Here is a 22,366-nt window from a genome sequence, read left to right on the forward strand (position 1 = left end):
CCAGGTTAGGTGGCACTCTAGCAACAAGTTGGGCCGAAGATTCATTTTCATTGCAATTATTATAATCCAAGCATGCAGCAGCTGCATCCTGATTAGAAAGAAATGAGATCCAGACTAGCCAAGCTTTAAAGTTGTCAGTTAGTTTAACCCTGATCTCTTTAATTTGTCCAAATTTACGGAACTTTTCATATAAGTCTGTATAACTCTTATCAAGAGAGACATATTCTAGATGTAAGATTCTATGACTATTAGGGGCAGTATTTGAGCTATTTATTGGTTTCTGAGTATCTAAAGATGTTTTCATCACTTCAGAATCCATTCTAATTATAAGTTTCTGGGCTACAGAATTATCTGTCAATGAAGTCTTAGTATTTTTACCAAAGTCCTTTTTCAAGCCGGAGTCATCAACTGGGGGTTTTACTTTTGCTGAGTCAATAGCGTCAACATTAGGATTGGCAATATTAGGAGAGGGATCGGGGGTTTTAGGAAGATCAGGTAGTGGTGGAGGTTTAGAATATTCAGTGTGAACAGCCGCCATGATCGTGTATATTTATGAGGCCACACCATATATTAGGAAAGAAAGATAAATGCATAGAAGAAGATACTGCAGTTGCCTGATGCCTCAAGCAATAAAAGAAAAGTCTCTGCAGAGTCAGGATGTTCCAGAAACGACTATTTACACATGCAGGGCCTCGGAGGTGAGTTAGAGACTTTGTCAACCTGGGGTTTGTCCTCTTTTGTTTTGTCCCATTTAGGATGGGTCCGGCGTAGTCACTCTGCATGTGTACTGGATAGGGAGAAAGGAAGTCGGCAGCCTAGTACCTACCTCACAAACATGCATTCCCCAGTCGGTGGGCTTTCGGCCCTTGCAGGGAGTAGTGACTTCACGGTATACATCCCCACTTCACTGGGTTCAGACATGTAGCTTGGGAGGCACCAAGATACCAGAACCTTCCTTAACAAGTATTAGAGAAAGATGGTGAAAAAGGAGAGTAGGGTAGCAAATATGAAGGGTAGGGATAGGGGAATTCACAAAGGAAAAGGGTGAGGGACCCCCTATCTATTCACTACCCCCCCCCCCCAAAAAAAAAAAAAAAAAAAAAATTGGCTCAGTTTTTGTATGGTAGCTTAGGGCTGACCTCTCCAGTATGGTTGCACCTGGGTGGCACAGCTCAGCCCGTCCTTGCTACATGGAAGCCCCCCCACTACATTAAAGTACTGGGCCTCGGGGGGGTTAGAGAAAGATGGTGAAAAAGGAGAGTAGGGTAGCAAATATGAAGGGTAGGCATAGGGGAATTCACAAAGGAAAAGGGTGAGGGACCCCCTATCTATTCACTACACTACCCCACCCCCCACCCACCCCAAAAAAAAAAAAAAAAAAAAAATTGGCTCAGTTTTCGTCTGGTAGCTTAGGGCTGACCTCTCCAGTATGGTTGCACCTGGCTGGCACAGCTCAGCCCGTCCTTGCTACACAGAAGCCCCCCCACTACATCAAAGTACTGGGCCTTGGGGGGGGGGGAGTGGGGGTGGAGGTAGAATGTAGATTGAGAGAAGCGAGTAAATGCCTTGGTGGATTAAAGAGTGTAATGAGAAATAGATATCTGGGAATGGATGCTAAGAGGAGGTTATATGAAGGAGTGATTGTGCCAACAGCATTGTATGGGGCAGAAACATGGAACATGAGAGAGGAAGAGAGAAGGAGTTTGAATGTGTTTGAGATGAAATGTCTGAGAAGTATGATAGGGGTTACTAGGTTAGATAGAGTGAGAAATGAGGAGGTGAGGAGGAGAACAGGGGTGGAAAGGGAACTGGGAGATAGGGTTGATGAAAGGGTATTAGGATGGTTTGGACACATGGAAAGAATGAGTGAAGAAAGATTAGTAAAAGAAGTGTGGAAGGCAGAGGTGGAAGGTGTGAATATGAGGGGGCATCCTAGGATGAGATGGATGGATGGGGTGAAAGGGACATTACAAAATAGAGGAATGTCTGTGGAGAAAGGATGAGAGAGGACAGAAGATAGTGAATGGAGAGGGGTTGTGTATAGATGATGCTGTGATGCATGAGGGGGAATGGGTGGGGGATGGGGGGTGAGGAAGTATGTATGAGAAAAAATTTGACGCAGCCCGAAGGGATTTCTCCCCGTCTTCTTTTCTGCATGAGGGGACGGAGAGGGGGGGTTGCTGAATTTATGAAGCAGCCTTGCTGTGGATGTGCTGTGGATGTGCTGTGTCTTGAGACACTGCTTCTGACCCAGGGCAGTGGACAGAATGCAGGGATGACCCGTCATCCAGGAAGTGCCAAGAGGGAGGAGGGTGGGGAGGAGTGGAATATATAGGAAATGGAATGGGTGGGAGTGGTTTCTATGCCTTTTTTCTTTTTGGCTACCCCCCATGTAGGGGGAAAAAGCCTTTGGTATATGTATGTATGTACTTATTAATTTTTTATGTGATACCTTGTCAAGTGCTTTCTGCAAATCCAAGAAGGCACAGTGTGCCCATCCATCCCTTTCTTGTATTATCTCAATTAGTCTCGAGTAAAAGCAGATCAGGTTTGTGGTGCACAATCTTCCACTTCTAAAACCAAATTGTTTGGGGGTTTATTATTTTGTTATCTTCCAAGTGTTTGGTCCATTTGTTCCTGATGACTTTTCTGCATATTTTTGCTACTATGCTTGTGAGGGACACTGGTCTGAAGTTTGTAGGATCTTCCCTATTTCCTCCTTTAAGTATTGGTACTATGTTTGCATCTTTACAATGTTGCGGTACCTTTCCCTCTTTGAGTGAGAAGTCTATTATCTTGTATAGTTTGTCTGTCAGTTCATCTATACACTCTTTTAGTATCCAATATGCAATTCCATCTGGTCCATGCGACTTTCTGACATCTAGGCTTCTAATTTGGTCTCTTATTTCCCTTTGTGTTATTTCTTTCATCATGGGTGATCTTTCTTGTTGTCCATCCTCCCAGGATTGTGAGCTCTCAATTGTAAAAACAGACCTGAAATGTCTGATCTAACTTCTGCCATCTCTGTGTCATCTATGTATTCTTTATCTCCTTCACGCAGTTTTACTATATCATGCTTATCCTTTAGTTTGTCATTTATATATCTGTAAAAGAGTTTTGGTTGATCCTTACATTTGTCTATGATATCCCTTTTATATTCTCTTTTTTTCTTTCCTGCGTATATTTACATATTCGTTCCTAAGTTTAGTGTATGTTTGCCATTTAGATGTTTTTCTGTCTTTTTTTCCATTATTTCCAGGCTTCTGGTATTTTTCTTTCCAGGAAAAGAGCTATGCTCATAGTGACCCACTTTTGTATCTTTCAGTATCCAGTTTGATCTTAAATTATTGTTTAGTTTTCATACTCAATGTTTCCTCATTCAATTTGTTCCAGATATCTACAACTCTGTGTGGGAAGTTATTCTTTTTCAGAATTCTTCTATAACAATCCTTTTTAAGTTTCTTTTCATGTCATCTTGTTTTTCTTTTATTCCACCATAATAAATCATCTTTATCAAGTACTTCCTTCCCTTTCATAATTCTGTAGATTGTTAATAGATCTCCTCTTTCTCTTCTTTGTTCCAGGGTTGGTAGTTCAAGTTTGACCAATCTTTGTTCGTGTGTCAATTTGGAGAATGTTGCTGCCATCTTTGTCGTTGCTCTTCAAATTATTTCCAATTTCTTTATGTTTTTTTTTGCACTCGGTGTCCATATTGTTGTAGCATACTCAATCTTGGTCTTATCAATGTAACTAATATTTTCTTTACCATTTCTTCATCCAAGTAATCAAAGGCTACTTTCATTGATCTTAGTAAATTGAAAGTTTTTCTGAATCTGGTGATATGATTGTCTGGTGCAATGTCATTGTGATTCACCATGGTCAATTCACCATGGTTTTGGATCATGTGTTCGACTTGTGATTGACAGTTATTAATTTCCCGGATGAGAGCTCAGGGCTCATATGACCAATCTATGAGTAATACTGTGACCAACACGCATGCACACCCCCAAAGCCCTGCACATTAGAGTTGCAGTAACACCCCGCAGCAAAGTGATATTAAAATTACAGGTACTCCTCGTTTAACGACCTACTCGGTTAACAACAACTCGGAGAAACGACGGGCTTTATGACGTCGTTTAACGTAAATCTCCCGAAGTTACGACGTCGTGTACGATAATTAAGTTGGCTGAGGCAAACTTGTATGGTGGATATTAGCTGTGAGGTAAAGTGTTCTGAAGCTTAGGTCTACATTACCATCCTGCAAGCTGCAAAAACTACTTGGGGTACAGTGTATACCGGTAGTGGTAAATTTTTAGTTTCGACCATGGGCGCAATATAACAATAGAAAATTAATCATTAATTTTGTAAATTATAATGTATCAACGTAATATGCAATTTTGTGAGCGGAAATGAAAAAAGAAATGCTAAAACAGATTTCGTAAGTAACGAAGTCATGTCGGACGAATGGTACACCATGTTTGTTATGATAGATGCCGATGTCGAAGAAATGAAAGGATGATAAATTAATTCGTCTAACCTAAACTAAACTAACCTAACCTGCAAATTAAATGTCATCCGGCTCGTCATCATGAGAGACGTTGGCAGACGACAAGATGGCGTCCCGAGCCTATGCTACCGACTTCGTTCATTAGCATATTTTCTTGTAGCAAGGTATTTTTTACTTTCATTTCCGCCCACAAAATTGCATATTACGTTGATACATTTTAATTTACAAAATAATTAATTTTCTATTGCTATATTGCGCCCATGGTCAAAACTAAAAAAATACCCCGGTATTCAATATGGAATGTCAGCATACGCGGATTTGGTCATATACGGTAATTTTAAGAACCTAACCACCGTAAATAAACAGTAAATAAAGCTTTAATGTACTGTATAAAAGAGGGAAAATACACAAAAATAAAGATACATGTATTGCTGGACATTGTACATACAGTACATGTACGTATATGTATACACTTTCGCTTAACGACCAATTCGGTTAACGACGGCACGCTGGTCCCAATTGTCGTCGTTAAACGAGGAGTACCTGTATTTCAGCCCTGGGCGAGAGTCAAACCCAGTCCACCGTAGTGGCAGGCGAGAACTCTAACCACAGCGCCACGAGGTGTGTGTGTATGTATTTACCTACTTATATTTACCTAGTCGTATTTTATGGGAAGGGGAGCTATGCTCATGGTGTCCAGTCTTCATATCTTCTTTTATCTAGACTGTTTTTAAATTCGTGTATCATTTTTGCACACACCACATTCTCATCTAGCTTGTTCCAAACATCTATCATCCTGTGGGAAAAGCTGTTCGTTTTTCAGGTCTCTTCTATAATTTTTTTTTTTTTTTCCGTGTCCTCTTGTATCTCTACGATCCCATTTTATTAGATCCTCTCTATCAATAGCTTCTATACCTTTCATGATTCTATAAATAGTTATCAAGTCTCTTCTCTTCTTTGTTCCAATGTCTGTAGTTCAAGTTTTGTCAGCCTCTCCTCATATGATAATTCTGAGAGCATTGGTGCCAATTTTGTAATTGCTCTTTGTATTCTTTCAAGTCTTGTTATACATTTTTTGTACTTGGTGACCATGTCGTTACTGCATATTCCAATTTTGGTCTTATCAAAGTGACTATTATTTTCTTCACCATTTCTTCATCCAGGTATGTAAATGCCACTTTGATCTTATTAAATTATAAGTTTCTCCAAAAATTTTGTTTATATGTTTATCAGGGGACATATCATTCGTAATAATGACTCCCAGGTCCTTCTCATTTTCCACTTTTTTTTTATTTCTTCCACTCCCAATGTATATGATCCCACTATTCTTTTTTTGCTTCTTCTAAATTATATCATACTACACTTCTTAATACTGAATTCCATCTCCCACTTCTTACTCCATTCCCATACTTTATTGAGATCACTCTGCAGCGACTTACAAATCTTCTTCAGTGTTCACTTTTTTCAACAGTTTTGAATTGTCCGCAAAGAAGCTCATATAACTTTCAATTCTTTTATCCATATCATTAATATATATAGCAAACATTATTGGGGCCAAAACTGTTCCTTGTGGAACTCCACTTATCACTTCATCCCAATTAGAATGTTTGTCTCTTATCACCACTCTCATTTTTCATTCATGAAAGAAGTCTTCCTTCCACTTCAGTAGTTTGCCCTGCATTCCTCCTGCAGTTTCTAATTTCTTTAGCAATTTCTTATGTGGCACCTTATCAAAAGCTTTTTTCAGGTCTAGAAATGCACAATCAGCCCATCCATCTCTTTCTTGTATTATATCTATTAGTCTTGAATAGAAACACATCAAGTTTGTGACACATGATCGTCCTTGTCTAAATCTAAATTGCCTTGTATTTAGTATGTTGTTTTTTCCTAAAAGCTTTACCCATCTAATTTTGATAATTCTTTCACAAATTTTAGCTACTGTACTTATAAGAGAGAGACTATAGTTAGTAGGGTCTTCTTTGTTCCCCCCTTATATATTGGTACTATATTTGCTCTTTTCCCATCTCCTGGAACTTTTCCTTCTTTCAATGAACTGTTTATTAGACTATGTATTTTGTCTGTTAGTTCGTTCCTGCATTCTCTCAAAATCCTGTTTGCCATTTCATCTGGACCATGCAATTTTCTAACATCGAGATTGCTCAAGTGATTCATTATTTCTTTCCTTGTTACTTCTATCTCTTTCACAGGGGGGACTTTCTCCTCCCACTCAACATTGCTAAGTTGCACATTCTCCCTCATAAACACTGATTTAAAATGCTTGTTCATAATTTATGCCATTTCTATTTCCTGTGTATTCAATTCCTCCTTGTCGTAGTTTCACTAATTCTTGTTGTTTTTTTTTCAATTTGTTGTTTACAAAACTATAAAATAGTTTTGGTTGATCTTTACATTTTTCTATGATATCTTTTTCTTATTTTCTCTTTTCTTCTCTGCACACTTGTACATATTGGTTTCTATAACCGGTATACATTTTCCATTTTTCAGGTTTTTTGTCTTTCCTCCATTTTATCCAAGCTTTATCCTTTTTGTCTTTTAACTACCTACATCTTTTATTGTACCAACATTTTACATATCCTTTTTCTTGTTTTTGTCTTGGAACATACTTTTCCACTCCTTATGAATTTTTGTCAAAATTTTCCATTTCTCTTCTATTGTTGTTTCCTCCTTGTGTATCCTTTCCCAGTCTGCTTTTTGGAAATATTCTCTCATATAAAAATTTGTTTTTCCATACATCAATCTTCCCTTTCTATATTGTTCGTTTTTTCCCATGTATTTTTTCTCATTTAGTTCCACTTCAACTAATATGTGGTCACTTTTACTTAGTGGTGTCTTATATTCAATCTTGTCTACTATTTCAGGTTCTGATGTGATTATTAGGTCTAGTCTCGATGGTTCTTCCTCATTTCTATACTTGGTTGTCTCCACCCTTCACTGTCATCTCTTCCCAGCAGATTTCTTTGCAATTAAGGTCACCCATTATAACTATTCTTCCTCCATCTTCCATTATCTTATTTAGTGTTATCCTTGTGTCTTCCAACATATTTTTGTGTTCTCTCTCTTCTCACAAAGCCTTTTAGGTGGCACATAATTTACCACAAACTTCCTACTCTTCTTGCCCATGTCCTGTATTTCCATCATAATCATCTCCACTCTATTCTTTCCATATGTAACATTCCTCGCATTTATATCCTTCTGTAATGGACCTCTCAATTTTGTCACTACAATTCCCATTATGTCCGGTTCTTTTTCCTTCAGGTAATTATTCAATTCATTCAAGCCTGTTATTAAGCCATCTATATTTATGAAAGATACTTTTAATTTTCCATTACCTCAATCCTGTTTTCTGTTTCCTTTCTGTTTTTCTCTACTACAAAGTATTTTCTCACTTTCATATCCACTACTTTCTAATAGAATTTCTCTTTGTCTGACTCTGTTCTGTTCTCATTTTTTCCTTAAGCTTTGATTTTTTTGTTTTCTCTTCCTCTCTTTCCTTTTCATTCATCTCTTTTTATCCATACCTGTTTATACTGATCACTTTTTGCTAGTGTCCCTGTTTTTTATAAGATATTCTCTGCTGTCGTTTGTGACCTGAATTTAACCTTAACTGGTCTGGTCATATCTATACTGTATTTCTCTAGCCTATAAATTTCTTCAATTTCTTTCTCTATTTCTTGTTCACCTTCTTGAAATATTTTAATACCTTGTTTACTTTTTCTTTCTCATCCCTTACTCTTGTAGTCCTATTTGGGTTATGCTTCTCTTCCATTCCTAATATAATCATACATTTCTTTTTATCTACTAAGTCTCTTACTATATTCTCCTTCTCTCTCATCACTTTAATATCTGTGTTCTGAGTGTGTTCCTTCATATGTTGTTTCACTATATCTCTAAATTCAATTTCGTTATCCTCCTGGACTTTTTTCCAACCACTTAACTCTTTTGCTATGGACTTTAGTTTCTTTATTATTCCTCTATAATTCCTCGTTCTCATCCTTTACTCCTTTTAACTGTCTTTTTAATTCTTCCACTTCTTTAATTAGGTTTTGATTCTCCTTCCTTAGTTTTTTCCAATTTATCAACTCTCTATGTAATTGTTGTGAGTTGGCTAAACCTAACCTCCAATGATTCATTCAATTTTGTTAGTTTTTCTTCTAGGCTTGCTAATCAGGGGAAGTTGTCATCTCCTCCCTCATTAAATCCATAGAAGTAATTATCTCCTCTTTCTATTGAGCTGCTCTCATCTATATACCTACTTTTAATTCCCTTACTTGTTCGACATCAGCTGTGTCATCTGCACATCGTTTATTGTTTACATTCCTTCCGGTGTTGAGAAATGTTCATCCCCTTCCTCATTTCCTTCTATTTTCTTCAATATTGCATTCCCCTTGCCTTTTTTTACCTGCCCACTACACCATCATCTTTCCCCTTCCCTACTAATACTACACAGGTACTCCCTCATCACTGAAATCCATGAAAATTGCTTTTTTTTCCGGAGTTCCAATCTTCACCGTCAATCTGACGATGTGTGTATTTACCTAGTTGTATTATACTGGAAGGAGAGCTATGCTCATTGTGTCCCGTCTTCATATCTCGTTTTATCTAGCCTGTTTTTAAATTTGTGTATTGTTTGTGCACACACCACATTTTCATCTAACTTGTTCCAAATGTCTTACCCTGTGGGGAAAGCTATTCTCTTTCAGGTCTCTTCTATAACTGTTTTCCTTGATTTTCTTTCCATGTTCTCTTGTATCTCTACTATCCCATTTTATTAGATCCTCTCTATCAATAGTTTCTATGCCTTTCATGATTCTATAAATAGTTTTCAAGTCTCCTCTCTCTCTTCTTTACTCTAATGTCTGTAGCTCAAGTTTTGCTAGTCTCTCTTCATATGATAGTTCTGAGAGTGTTGGTGCCAATTTTGTAATTGCTCTTTGCATTCTTTCAAGTTTTGTTATACATTTTTTTGTACTTGGTGACCACGTCGTCGCTGCATACTCCAATATTGGTCTTATCAAAGTGACTAGTATTTTCTTCACCATTTCTTCATCCAGGTATGTAAGTGCTACTTTGATTGTTCTTATTAAATTATAAGTTTCTAAAAAAAAAAAAAATTATGTTTCTCTGGGACATATTATTCATAATAATGACTCCCAGGCCCTTCTCATTTTCTACTTTTTTAATTTCTTCCTCTCCCAGTTTATATCCCACTATTCTTTTCTGCTTCTTCCAAATTCCATTATACTACACTTCTTAATGTTGAATTCCATCTCAAAAAAAGGAGAATGAGTATAAGAAGAAGCTGAGAGAGGAGTGGGAGGGAGTAAAGGATAGAGTAGAACTAGGAGTGGAGGAGGAACGGGAATGGTTCAAGGAGGGAGTCATAAGGTGTGCAAAGATGGTGTGTGGAACAAGGAGGGCAGGAGGAAATAGAAGGAAGGGTAGTGAGTGGTGGGATGAGGAAGCAAAGAAGGGTGTAGAAGAGAAGAAGCAGGCATTCATAGATTGGCTACAAATTAGGACGAGGGAATCGTATGAGAGGTACAAAGTAAAGAGAAGGGAAGCTAAGCATATGATGAAGGAAGCAAAGAGGAGAGCAGATGTGAAATGGGGTAAGCGTATGACAGAAAATTTTGAAAGTAATAAAAAGATGTTTTGGAAGGAAATTAAAAGAGGAAGAGAAGGCAGTGAGAGGAAGGTGGTCAGAATATTTTAGGGAGTTGCTAAATGTGAAGGAGGATAGGGAGGGAAAGGTAGATGCAGTGGGAAGTGCTAAGAAAATTAGTGATGAGTGAGGAAAATGAAGGAGAAATAGGGAAGGATGAAGTGAAAGCAGCTGTTCAGATGATGAGATCAGGTAAGGCACCTGGGTTGGATGGATGCTATGCAGTATGGTAATTACGGTTTAATAAATACAAGCTAAAGTCTGAGAACTTACTTGGTAGTGTTCTCAGACTACATACATACATACATATACCAAAGGCTTTTTCCCCCTTACACAGGGGGTAGCCAAAAAGAAAAAGGCATAGAAATCACTCCCACCCATTTCATTTCCCATATATTCCACTCCCCTCCACCCTCCCTCCTATCTTGGCACCTCCTGGATGACAGGTCATCCCTGCATCCTGTCCACTGCCCTGGGTCAGAAGCAATATTCGTCTGAAATTAGGTCTGAAGACTATTGGTCTGAAATTAGGTTGAACTTGAAGGCTTCTGATATGAAGACATAAAAAAGTCCATTGCCAACTGGTTTTAAGGGGATTGTCCATTAGAAAATCGAACTTTTTTTGTTTGGGGTGAAAGTAGCTGAGATTTTTCCTAGTAACTGTCTTGTCTCAGAGAAGATACCACCGAGTTTTCAAGTCATTTATGCTTATACTTTTTTTATTGTGATTTTTTTTTCATTTTCGAGGGGTAATTTTTGAAAATTTTGAAATTGATTCAGAGGATAGACCTTTGACTGGATATTGATTATTTTTTGTCTTTATAATGGGCTAAGATAGATGAAGAAACGGAGGCAAAATTATGATGTTCTGATCAGTCTGTTATGAGAAAAAAAAAATCCAAAGTTGATGAAAAAAAAATGTATATATGAAAAAATCCTACTAGTCCTTGACAGAAGGACATAAATCTGCCTCCAAATGTTCTCCCAACTATGCTGAATCTGAAAAGGATTTGCAGTTGAAAATCAGTGAAGGCGTTTTGGATATGAATAAAGTTAAATGTGCAAAAATCAAGTTTTTCAGGAATGAGCATCATAGTTTTTTGTTTATGGCTACTGGTCCCCATTCATTATTTAGGATGTTATGGTGTTGAAAGAGTATCATAGGCACCACCCTACTCTTTATTACCAGCTTTTGATTAATTACAGGTTTATATGATGAATCCAGTTAGTATCCACCAAGGTTATATTGCTCAGGTTCCAAGTGTGCACTTTTCCTTTTCTTGGCGCGATGCATCTTTGACGACAGACGATCTTTATCTGCTATCCTAAGCTGTTTTATGGCAGCACTGGTTGTTGTCCCTCTTGCTGATGGCATATATGCAAGTTCATAACCAAAGATGTGGTTCAGAACTGCAACTTGAGCACAGAATTGAACTCTAGAAAATAGTACATCTCACTTACTTGAAAGACAAGCTATGAATAAGTCACGTTCACATACTGTATGACAGTACGCTAAGCAGTCAGGTCTCTGTTACCATATTGTATGCTATTATTTATCATACAAAAGCATAAATATTGTGCAAAATATGGTTTCTTTTGTTAGCAAATATATGTAACAACAGAAAACGCGATATGCAGTACGTAGCACACACAGCCCAGCCACACAAGGGGGGGGGATACTGTATCATATCAAATCAAGATACAACATCCATACTCAGTCACGAGATAGCTAATGAGCAACACTTTTAGAGGAACTATTTTCAAATTTCGTTTTTTTTTTTTTTCCTGATGGATGATTCATACTGTACACTACGCAGTCAGGTCTCTGTTGCCATTTGTATGCTATTATCTATCATCAGAGGTGGGCGTTCCGAACAAATGTTCGCGAACCTTTATCCGCGGATTTGTTCGGACCGGCAAAATCCCGGATTTGGGTTCAGAGGTTCGGATTCGGACCGACGTCAAAAAAGATTGGGACTTCCAGGTTCGGAACGTCTTTTTTTTTTCGCGAATCCGAACCTCCGTATCCCGGGAAAAATTTGAAAAAACGAAGACGACCAAACATTGGTTTTCAACTTTTCCGCGGCATACAGATGTGGTGACGCCTATGTTTCTGTAACAACTAGAGACGCCTTTGACCATTAGCATTGTGTTTTACTTTATCGCTTCTCTCTAATTCTATTTCAGTATGGGCGTGTAAGTGTGTGTGTGTCTCAAATCACCACTGCTCGAAATGTGCTCGATATGCAAGCCTGTGTGACTGTGTGTAGTAATGTGAAACAAAGACTAGTAGTACTGCCTGGACTGCCCTTCTTTGAACTTTGAAATATACTCGTGGTGTTTAACTCGTTGCTATATCTGTACCACACAGACTCGTCATGTTGTGACCGCAGCTGGCTGCCAGCCAATCAGAACGCTTGTTAGTGACGCGCAGCCACCGCGCATGCGCCGGTGACTGCAGCAGCCAATAGGAGCGCTTGTTTAGTGTTTACAAATCTGCACAGTCTGCAGACTTTCTTGTCACCGCGTCCCGTAAGTTACGATTTAGTTAAACAGTGCTACAATAGTCAGACATTCTTCAACCGTTGCACTGACAACACTCTGGAGAGGACACCCAAGGAGGCTAGACTACTCTACTCACATCACACTCACCCCTGACAATGGATGAGTACGTGACATCCACACCAAGGTCGAGAAACCCAAGTGCTCAGTCTGACACACCAAGGTCCACGAACCCAAGCGGCCTCGTTGAGAGTGAATCTGACGCCAGCGATATCCAACTGCCAGAGTTTTCGAGTCCGGAGCTGATGCCTGGCACAAGTCGAGCCGAGGACATGGACATTGCCGACACCGAGGCCGAGCAAGCCGAGGGAGGTCACGGTTCCAGGAGGGAAAGGGACCTCTACAGAGACTGGGACATTCTCAAGCCCTTCTTCAAGTGTGGTGTTGGCAGGGACGCCGGGTTTGCCCTCTGCACCAGGAAAAATTACACTGCGAGGCTGAAGCTTCAGAATGACACCAACAGCAACTTAAAGAAGCATTATGCCACCAAGCACCCTTTAGATAGTCCTGCCTTAAAAGCAGCCTTAGATGGCAGCAGCAAACGTGGCCGCTCTGCTTCTGGTGGTGGTCGGGATGCCAAAAGCCTCGGGCAGGGCTGTATTGAGGAGGTTATGGCTGAGAGGTTTGACCAGCAGAAGGCCCTTGATCTGTTCTATTAGGTAAGTTTTACTTTTAAAAGTTCTACTGTTTTAGTATGAAAATAAATTAATAAATTAATTAACTTTAATAAATAAAAATAATTTATAACAAAAATTTAACTTCAAATACTCACACATCTTTTTTATGTTTCAGTGGATTATCCGCGACATGCTGCCCACCATAACAACAGAGTCAGAGGTGCTCAGGGCCTTCCTCAACTACCTGAACCCTCAGTTCAAGCTGCCGTCCAGGAAAAAGCTTGGCAACGACATCAAGCATATGAGCGCCAGGGCCAAAAATGAGCTCACCCAGATCATGTCCAAGCAGGACTACCTGGCCACCACTGCCGACAGCTGGTCGAGCCACAACTGGGCCTTCATAGGCTCCACAGTCTCGTGGTTGGACAAGGCCACCCTGGAGAGGACGACTGCAGTCTTGGGCATGAAGGAGGTGAAGGAGAGCCAGACAGCTGAGTACTCAGCGAGGTCCTTGAGCAAGCTGCATGAGGACTTCAGCATCAGCAGCAAGATTCTCTGCACGACCACAGACAATGGCACAAACTATGTTAGTGCATTTGTCAACTTTGCACAAGAGGACGTCGTCATACAACCTGGCGAGGACAAGCCTGACGAAGAGCTGGCTGATGAGCCTCAGGTCATATCTATGGAGGAGGCCCTGGACCAGGCTGACGAAGCCGAGGTTAGCCTGCCTAAACACCAGAGGTGTGGTGCACACACTCTGAACCTCCTGGCGTCTGAGGATGTTTCCAAAGTGAGTATAATATATATATTTTTTTTATTTAATAAATTAATAATTTATAAATATTAAATAATTTATTGTTCTTTTGATAAAAACTAAAAAGATGTAAATTATTTATTATTTTTTAATTTGTGAATTGTAATAAAATATTAAAATAAATATTCTTTTTTCAGGTCCCACAATGGAACCATGGTGGCAGGAATATCTTCAGAAGGTCGGCTGCCAAGGCACAGTCTTTGTGGAATGCCCAGGGCCGCCGAACTGCTGCAGCCAACGAGATAAAGGATGCTATCGGCAAAAAACTTATAGTCCCTGGCGCAACGAGGTGGAACTCCAGCTATGACAGCTATAAGATGCTTTCTGGCCTGCTACAGGACCTGGACACCCGTAAAAAGATCAATGATCTCTGTACCAGCATGCGCCCCAACCCGATCCCCGTCTTTGTTGACGAGGACAACGAGGTCATCGCCGAGTACGTCAAAGTTATGGCCCCAATTGCCAATGCTTTGGACAAAATGCAGTCAGACCAGCATGCCTACATGGGGAACTTCCTTCCCAACTTGATGGTGCTCCAGAGGGACTTGAACCTGCTTAGGGACAACAGCATCAAGCATGCCAAGCCCCTCGTCACCTACCTCCTGGGGACACAGGAGCACCATAGCAGAGACAAAAAGGGCTTCACTGAAAGGTAGATATTTTTAATATTTTAATATAATATAATAATAATATAATATAATTATATAAATAATAAAATAATATAATATTTTATAGTAATTGAAATGAAAAAAAAATTAATAATCATTAATCAATAATTAAATTAACTCATATCTTAATCTTTTCAGGTTTCAACACATGTTTGAGGACCAGGAGAAGCTCCTTGTGACTGCCTTCCACCCCAGATTCGGAGGTTCGCAGACAAATGTTCGGAATAAATGTTCGCACCGAAATTTTGAAAATCGGGTTCGCTATTCGGAGGTTGGGAACCCAAAACCGGCGAAGATTCGGGTTCGGATTCAGAACCCAAAAAAAGGTTTGCGCACCCACCTCTGTCTATCATACAAAAGCATGAATATTGTGCAAAATATGCAGCTTCTTTTGTTAGCAAATATATGTAACAACAGAAAACGTGATATGCAGTACGCAGCACACACAACCCAGCCAGAGTAGGGTGGGGGGGTACTGTATTATATTTTTTTAGATAGTAAAAATCAAGATACAACATCAATACTCGGCCACGAGATAGCTAATGAGCAACACTTTTAGATGAAATATTTTCAGAATTTCGTTTTTTTTTCATGGTTTTCTGATGGTCAATCCCCTTAAGAGTGGTCTGCCAGGAACCAGAGCTCTGGGTGATCTGCCATTCAGACCCGACGATAGTGGCCATATTTGGTGGGACTCTTATGTGTTCAAAAAAGCTCAAAGGCACGGGTTAACTTTTCCTTTTGATTTCTCAAAGTTCCTGATTTATCAAACCAAAATTACTTCATAGATTTAATAAGTAAAAGGGAGGGGAGTTTAATCATATCTTATTTAAAGTTATGATAGGCGTGGTTCGAAGTTTCAGGGTAGGCTCCTGAATCGAAAGAAAATAACATCTCAAGGGAAAGTTCCCAAACCGAGGTAAGCACTAATATTCACAATAATAATTACCACAGCAGAATGTCTGAAGAAAGGAAGTACATTTATGGTGGACTGGCTGGTGAGGTTATCTAATGTTTGTTTAAGAGAGGGAAGAATGCCGGAGGACTGGAGGAGTGCCTGTATAGTTCTGCTTTACAAGGGATAGGGGGAGAAGTGTAAGTGTAGTAGTTTCAGAGTGTAGTTGGGAAGGCTTATGGGATAGGGTCTTGATTGAGATGGATTAGGAGAGGAACAGAGGGAGTAATTGGTGAGGAACAGTGTGGTTTTAGGACAGGTAGGGGTTGTGTAGATCAGATTTTTGTGGTAAGATAGATATGTGAGAAAGCTATTGGAAAAGGTAAGGATGATTTTTGGGCTTTTATGGATCTGGAAAAGGCGTACGACAGGGTAGACAGGAAGGCACTGTGGGAGGTACTGCAGATATATGGGATAGGAGGAAAGCTGTTAAGAGCAGTCAGGAGTTTTTAAGAGAGTAGTAGAGCTTGTCTGGGGTATTGGCTGCTTGTTATTGTGGCAAAGTAGCATGCAGTTGATACTTTAGGGTCTATATGGGGCACCCCTACAGACCAGAGCCACACATCATTTTGTTTATGATAGAGGAAAACTCTGTTCATAGAGAAATAATGACACTTTTATACTACGACTGTCCCTCCGTTATGCTGTCCCCCAACTCCTTGCTGCTGTCCTGTACCATTTCTCTGAGTATTCATTTTATGTGGTGGGGGAATTCCCTGTGGTGGGGGAAAAGAATACTGCCACCAAGTATTTCCACTTAGATCGTAAGAGGCAAGAAGAAAGGGGCGGGGATTGGGACTAGGCATCCTTCTCCTTGTAGCCCCACAGGGGACATTCCTAAAAGAAAAAGTAAAGGCATAAGAGGGTCTGGGAGTTTTCCGACCAGCACCCTAAGGTTTGGGTCTTTTAATGTGCGTGGATGTGGTACAGATGAGAGTAAAAGGGAAAAAATAGGTAGTATGTTTGTGAGAAGAAAGATGGATGTGTTGGCTTTGAGTAAAACTAAGTTGAAAGGGAAGGGTGAGTGTAAGTTTGGGAGTGTAAGTGGGAGGTTATCAGGAGTGAAGAGAGGGCGAGGGAGGGAAGGGTTGGCTATTCTAGTAAGTGAAGAGAAAGGTAAATGTGTAGTGGAGTGGAAGGAGGTTTCCTCAAGGATAATGTGCATGAAGGTGAAACTGGGAAAGGAGATGTGGGTCTTTGTAAGTGCATATGAGCCTGGCAGTGAGAAGAGTGTAGAAGAAAGGGAGGCCTTTTGGATAGATTTAAATGAGTGCATAGAGGATTTAGGGAGAAATGTCAATGTAATAGTACTGGGAGACCTTAATGCTAGGGTAGGAAATGGTCCAATTGATGAAGTGGTTGGGAAATGTGGAGTTCCAGAAAAGAATCGTAGTGGAGAGTTGATGGTGGAAATGTGTCTAGAAAGAGAGTTGATGATAGCAAATAGTGTTTCGGAAGAAAGTCAAGCATAAGTACACATGGGAGAGGGTGGTGGATGGAAGGGTGGTAGATAGAGCGTTGATGGATTATGTAGTGGTAAATAGGATTATGATAGGAAGAGTTAAGGATGTACATGTCCTAAGGGTAGAGGGTGGGGGAATATCAGATCATTTTTTGGTGGAAGGTAAGTTGAGAGTGGAGGATAGATGGAGAAAGAGGAAAGGGACAAAAGGTAGGGAGGTGCTTAGAGTGAACTCTTTAAATGAAAAGGAAAAGGAGTACAAGAAGAAGCTGAAGGAGGAGTGGGAGGGAGTGAAGGATAGAGTAGAGCTGGGTGTGGAGGAGGAATGGGGATGGTTCAAGGAGGGAGTCACAAAGAGTATAAGGATGGTGTGTGGAACAAGAAGGACAGGAGGAAATAGAAGGAAGGGTAGTGAATGGTGGGATGAGGAAACAAAGAAGGTTGTAGAAGAGAAGAAGTGAGCTTTCACAGATTGGTTACAAAATAGGACGAGGGAGTCATATGAGAGGTACAAAGAAAAGAAAAGAGAAGTAAAGCAAAAGGTAAAGGAGGCAAAGAGGAGAGCAGATGTGAAGTGGGGTAAGATTATGACAGAAAATTTTGAAAGCAATGAAAAGATGTTTTGGAAAGAAATTAAAAGAGGAAGAGGAGAGGCGAATCAAGTAGAGAAGAAAAAGTAAAAGGTGCAGATGGAGAGATGATAATGGAAGAGAAGGCAGTGAGAGGAAGGTGGGCAGAGTATTTTAAGGATTTGCTAAATGTGAAGGAGAATAGGGAGGAAAAGGTAGTTGCAGTGGGAAGCACTAAGAAAATGAGTGAGGAAAATGAAGGAGAAATAGGGAAAGATTAATGAAAGCAGCTGTTAAGATGATGAGAGCAGGTAAGGCAACTGGGTTGGATGGATGCCATGCAGAATGTCTGAAGAAAGGAGATACAGTTATGGTGGACTGGCTGGTGAGGTTATTTAATGTTTGTTTAAGAGAGGGTAGAGTGCTGGAGGACTGGAGGTGTCCCCCTTTCCCTTGTAAAGGGAAAGGGGGACGAGTGTGAGTGTAGTAGTTTCAGAGGGATTAGCTTGTTAAGTGTAGTTGGGAAGGCTTATGGGAGAATCTTGATTGAGAGGATTACGAGAGGAACAGAGGGAGTAATTGGTGAGGATCACTGTGGATTTAGGACAGGTAGAGGTTGTATAGATCAGATCTTTGTGGTAAGACAAATATGTGAGAAAGCTGTAGGAAAGGGGAAGGATGTTTTTTGGGGCTTTTATGGATCTGGAAAAGGCTTATGATAGGGTAGACAGAAAGGCACTGTGGGAGGTTATGCAGATATATGGGATAGGAGGAAAGCTTCTAGGAGCTGTCAAGAGTTTTTACGAGAGTAGTAGAGCTTGTGTCAGGATTAGAAATGGAGAGAGTGAGTGGTTCGAGGTAAAGGTGGGACTTCGTCAAGGATGCGTTATGTCGCCCTGGCTGTTCAACTTATACATGGATGGGGTAGTGCGAGAGGTAAATGTAAGGGTAGTGGGTCAGGGATTGGAGATGGTTAAAGAAAATGGAGAAAAGTTGGAGGTGAGCCAGCTTTTGTTTGCGGACGACACTGAGCTTGTGGCAGGATCAGAGGAGGGATTGAGAAAGTTGGTGACAGAGTTTGGGAGAGTATGTGATAGAAGAAAGCTGAAGATAAATGTGGGTAAAAGTAAGGTGATGAGATGTACAAGGAGTGAAAGTGGCAGTAGACTGGAAGTGAGCATTAAGGGAGAGTGACTGGAGGAAGTGGATAGTTTTAGATACTTGGGTGCAAATGTGGCAGGAAAAGGTGGAGTGGAGGTGGAGGTAGAATGTAGATTGAGAGAAGCGAGTAAATGCCTTGGTGGATTATAGTGTGTAATGAGGAATAGACATTTGGGAATGGATGCGAAGGGGAGACTGTATGAAGGAGTGATTGTGCCAACAGCACTGTATGGGGCAGAAACATGGAACATAAGAGAGGAAGAGAGGAGTTTGAATGTGTTTGAGATGAGGTGTCTGAGAAGTATGATAGGGGTTACTAGGCTAGATAGAGTGAGAAATGAGGAGGTGAGGAGGAGAACAGGGGTGGAAAGGGAGTTGGGAGATAGGGTTAATGAAAGAGTATTAGGATGGTTTGGACACATGGAAAGAATGAGTGAAGAAAGACTAGTAAAAGAAGTATGGAAGGCAGATGTGGAGGGAGTGAACATGAGGGGACGTCCTAGGATGAGGTGGATGGATGGGGTGAAGGGGGCTTTGAGGAAGAGGGGAATGTCTGTTGAGGAAGGATGGGAGAGGACAGAAGACAGGGATGAATGGAGAATGGTTGTTTATGGATGATGTTGTGATGCATGAGGTGGAATGGGCGGGGGGATGGGGGGTGAGGTAGTATGTGTGAGCAAAATTTGACGCAGCCCGAAGGGATTTCTCCCTGTCTTCTCCTTTTATGCATGGGGGGACGGAGAGGGGGGGTCGCCGATTTAATGAAGCGGCCTTGCTGTGGATGTGCTGTCTTGCGACACTGCTTCTGACCCAGGGCAGTGGACAAGGTGCAGGGATGACCCGTCATCCAGGAGGTGCTAAGATGAGAGAGAGGGTGGAGGGGTGTGGAGTGTATTCAGGGATGGAATGGGGGGGAATTATTTTATGCCTTTTCCTTTTTGGCTACCTCCCTTGTAAGGGGGAAAAAGCCTAGGTATATGTATGTATGTATGTAGTAGAGCTTGTGTTAAGATTAGAAATAGAGAGAGTGAGTGGTTTGGGGTAAAGGTGGGACTTCGTCAGGGATGTGTTATGTCGCCCTGGCTGTTCAATTTTTACATGGATGGGGTGGTGCAAGTGGTGAATGCAAGGGTAGTGGATCAGGGGTTGGAGATGGTTAGCCCCTTCGATACAATGACGCCTACGTAGGCGTCATGAGGAGCAAGTGGGTATGCGAGGATGCCGATGTCGGCGTCTTGATTACATATATTATAGTTGTACCTGCGTGGTAAGACAGATATGCGAGAAAGCTATAGGAAAGGGGAAGGATGTTATTTGGGCCTTTATGGACCTGGAAAAGGCTTATGATAGGGTAGACAGAAAGGCACTGTGGGAGGTTTTGTGGATATATGGGATAGGAGGAAAGCTTCTAGGAGCTGTCAAGGGTTTTTATGAGAGTAGTAGAGCTTGTGTCAGGATTAGAAATGGAGAGAGTGAGTGGTTCGAGGTAAAGGTGGGACTTCGTCAAGGATGCGTTATGTCGCCCTGGCTGTTCAACTTATACATGGATGGGGTAGTGCGAGAGGTAAATGTAAGGGTAGTGGGTCAGGGATTGGAGATGGTTAAAGAAAATGGAGAAAAGTTGGAGGTGAGCCAGCTGTTGTTTGCGAACGACACTGAGCTTGTGGCAGGATCAGAGGAGGGATTGAGAAAGTTGGTGATAGAGTTTGGGAGAGTATGTGATAGAAGAAAGCTGAAGATAAATGTGGGTAAAAGTAAGGTGATGAGATGTACAAGGGGTGAAAGTGGCAGTAGGCTGGAAGTGAGCATTAAGGGAGAGCGACTGGAGGAAGTGGATAGTTTTAGATACTTGGGTGCAAATGTGGCAGGAAAAGGTGGAGTGAAGGTGGAGGTAGAATGTAGATTGAGAGAAGCGAGTAAATGCCTTGGTGGATTAAAGTGTGTAATGAGGAATAGACATTTGGGAATGGATGCGAAGAGGAGACTATATGAAGGAGTGATTGTGCCAACAGCACTGTATGGGACAGAAACATGGAACATAAGAGAGGAAGAGAGAAGGAGTTTGAATGTGTTTGAGATGAGGTGTCTGAGAAGTATGATGGGGGTTACTAGGCTGGATAGAGTGAGAAATGAGGAGGTGAGGAGGAGAACAGGGGTGGAAAGGGGGTTGGGAGATAGGGTTGATGAAAGAGTATTAGGATGGTTTGGACACATGGAAAGAATGAGTGAAGAAAGACTAGTAAAAGAGGTATGGAAGGCAGATGTGGAGGGAGTGAACATGAGGGGACGTCCTAGGATGAAGTGGATGGATGGGGTGAAGGGGGCTTTGGGAAAGAGGGGAATGTCTGTTGAGGAAGGATGGGAGAGGACAGAAGACAGGGATGAATGGAGAATGGTTGTATATGGATGATGTTGTGATGCATGAGGTGGAATGGGCAGGGGGATGGGGGGTGAGGTAGTATGTGTGAGCAAATTTTGACGCAGCCTGAAGGGATTTCTCCTCGTCTTCTCCTTTATGCATGGGGATGGAGAGGGGGGGTCGCCGATTTAATGAAGCGGCCTTGCTGTGGATGTGCTGTGTCTTGCGACACTGCTTCTGACCCAGGGCAGTGGACGCCCTCAAAAGAATTCAAAGGCAACTGACAACCTTCTAAAAAGGGAAGTAAGGAAAAATCCAAGGGTTACTGCTGCACAACTAAAGGAAAGTCACCCGAAACTTCTAGAAAATGTCTCAGTAAGGACAGTAATGCACCGCCTGCAGAAGGACCTGAAGCTCCCTAGCCGTACTGCTGCCCGCAAGCCTTTACTCACCGACCACTTGCAGAAGGCTAGGCTGGCATTTGCAAAGCAGTATGCTAAGTGGACGAAAGAAGAGTGGTCTAAGGTCATGTGGTCTGATGAAAGCACATTTCAACTCATCCTAAGCCAGCACGTGAAGGTCAGACGCCCGTCAACAGCAAGCCGGTATGATGTGGCCTACACATCCCCTACTGTAAAGCACTGAGAATCTGTCATGGTTTGGGCATGTTTTAGTGGTGCATTCGGTCAAGGAGGGCTGTATTTCCTGCCAAAAAATATAATGATGAATAGTGACCGGTATATTAGTGTGTTAAATGACCATCTCCTTCAGTGTTACAATATTCATGCCAGCAACATTTTCATGCATGACAGTGCTCCGTGTCACAAAACAAGGAAGGTGATCAACTGACTCTCCGAAAAGAATATTCAGGTCTTGCAATGGCCAGGAAATAGTCCTGATCTCAATCCGATTGAGAACTGTTGGCATGTAATGAAAAACAAACAGTCATCCTTGCCTAAGCTCATTGATGCAGTTAAGAAAGTGTGGTGCACTGAAATGGGAGAGG

The 22,366-nt window shown here is 41.2% G+C and overlaps 2 protein-coding genes across 13 annotated transcripts in view; one reads left to right on the plus strand and one right to left on the minus strand.

The window, feature by feature from the left end:
• Positions 1–22,366, minus strand: part of LOC143023829 (Y+L amino acid transporter 2-like) — a 213,211-nt gene that overhangs the window by 52,803 nt on the left and 138,042 nt on the right. The gene's annotated exons all lie outside the window — the stretch shown is intronic.
• LOC143023828 (uncharacterized) lies at positions 13,536–22,005 on the plus strand. The gene is made up of 4 exons (XM_076182450.1): positions 13,536–14,162; positions 14,324–14,838; positions 14,993–15,155; positions 21,607–22,005. Exons 1-4 carry the CDS (start codon positions 13,536–13,538, stop codon positions 22,003–22,005), a joined length of 1,704 nt encoding a protein of 567 aa, XP_076038565.1.

The sequence above is a fragment of the Oratosquilla oratoria genome, unplaced genomic scaffold (assembly GCF_046742065.1).
Source record: "Oratosquilla oratoria isolate Oo_2021 unplaced genomic scaffold, ASM4674206v1 SCAFFOLD65, whole genome shotgun sequence".
NCBI lineage: Eukaryota > Metazoa > Arthropoda > Malacostraca > Stomatopoda > Squillidae > Oratosquilla > Oratosquilla oratoria.

Bases quoted from the DNA above. Each gene is read 5' to 3' on its own strand.
- LOC143023828 (XM_076182450.1), top strand. From the start codon at position 13,536: ATGTTTCAGTGGATTATCCGCGACATGCTGCCCACCATAACAACAGAG. The intron at 14,163-14,323 runs GTGAGTATAATA...TTCTTTTTTCAG, and splicing joins CGTCTGAGGATGTTTCCAAA to GTCCCACAATGGAACCATGG. The intron at 14,839-14,992 runs GTAGATATTTTT...TAATCTTTTCAG, and splicing joins AAAAAGGGCTTCACTGAAAG to GTTTCAACACATGTTTGAGG.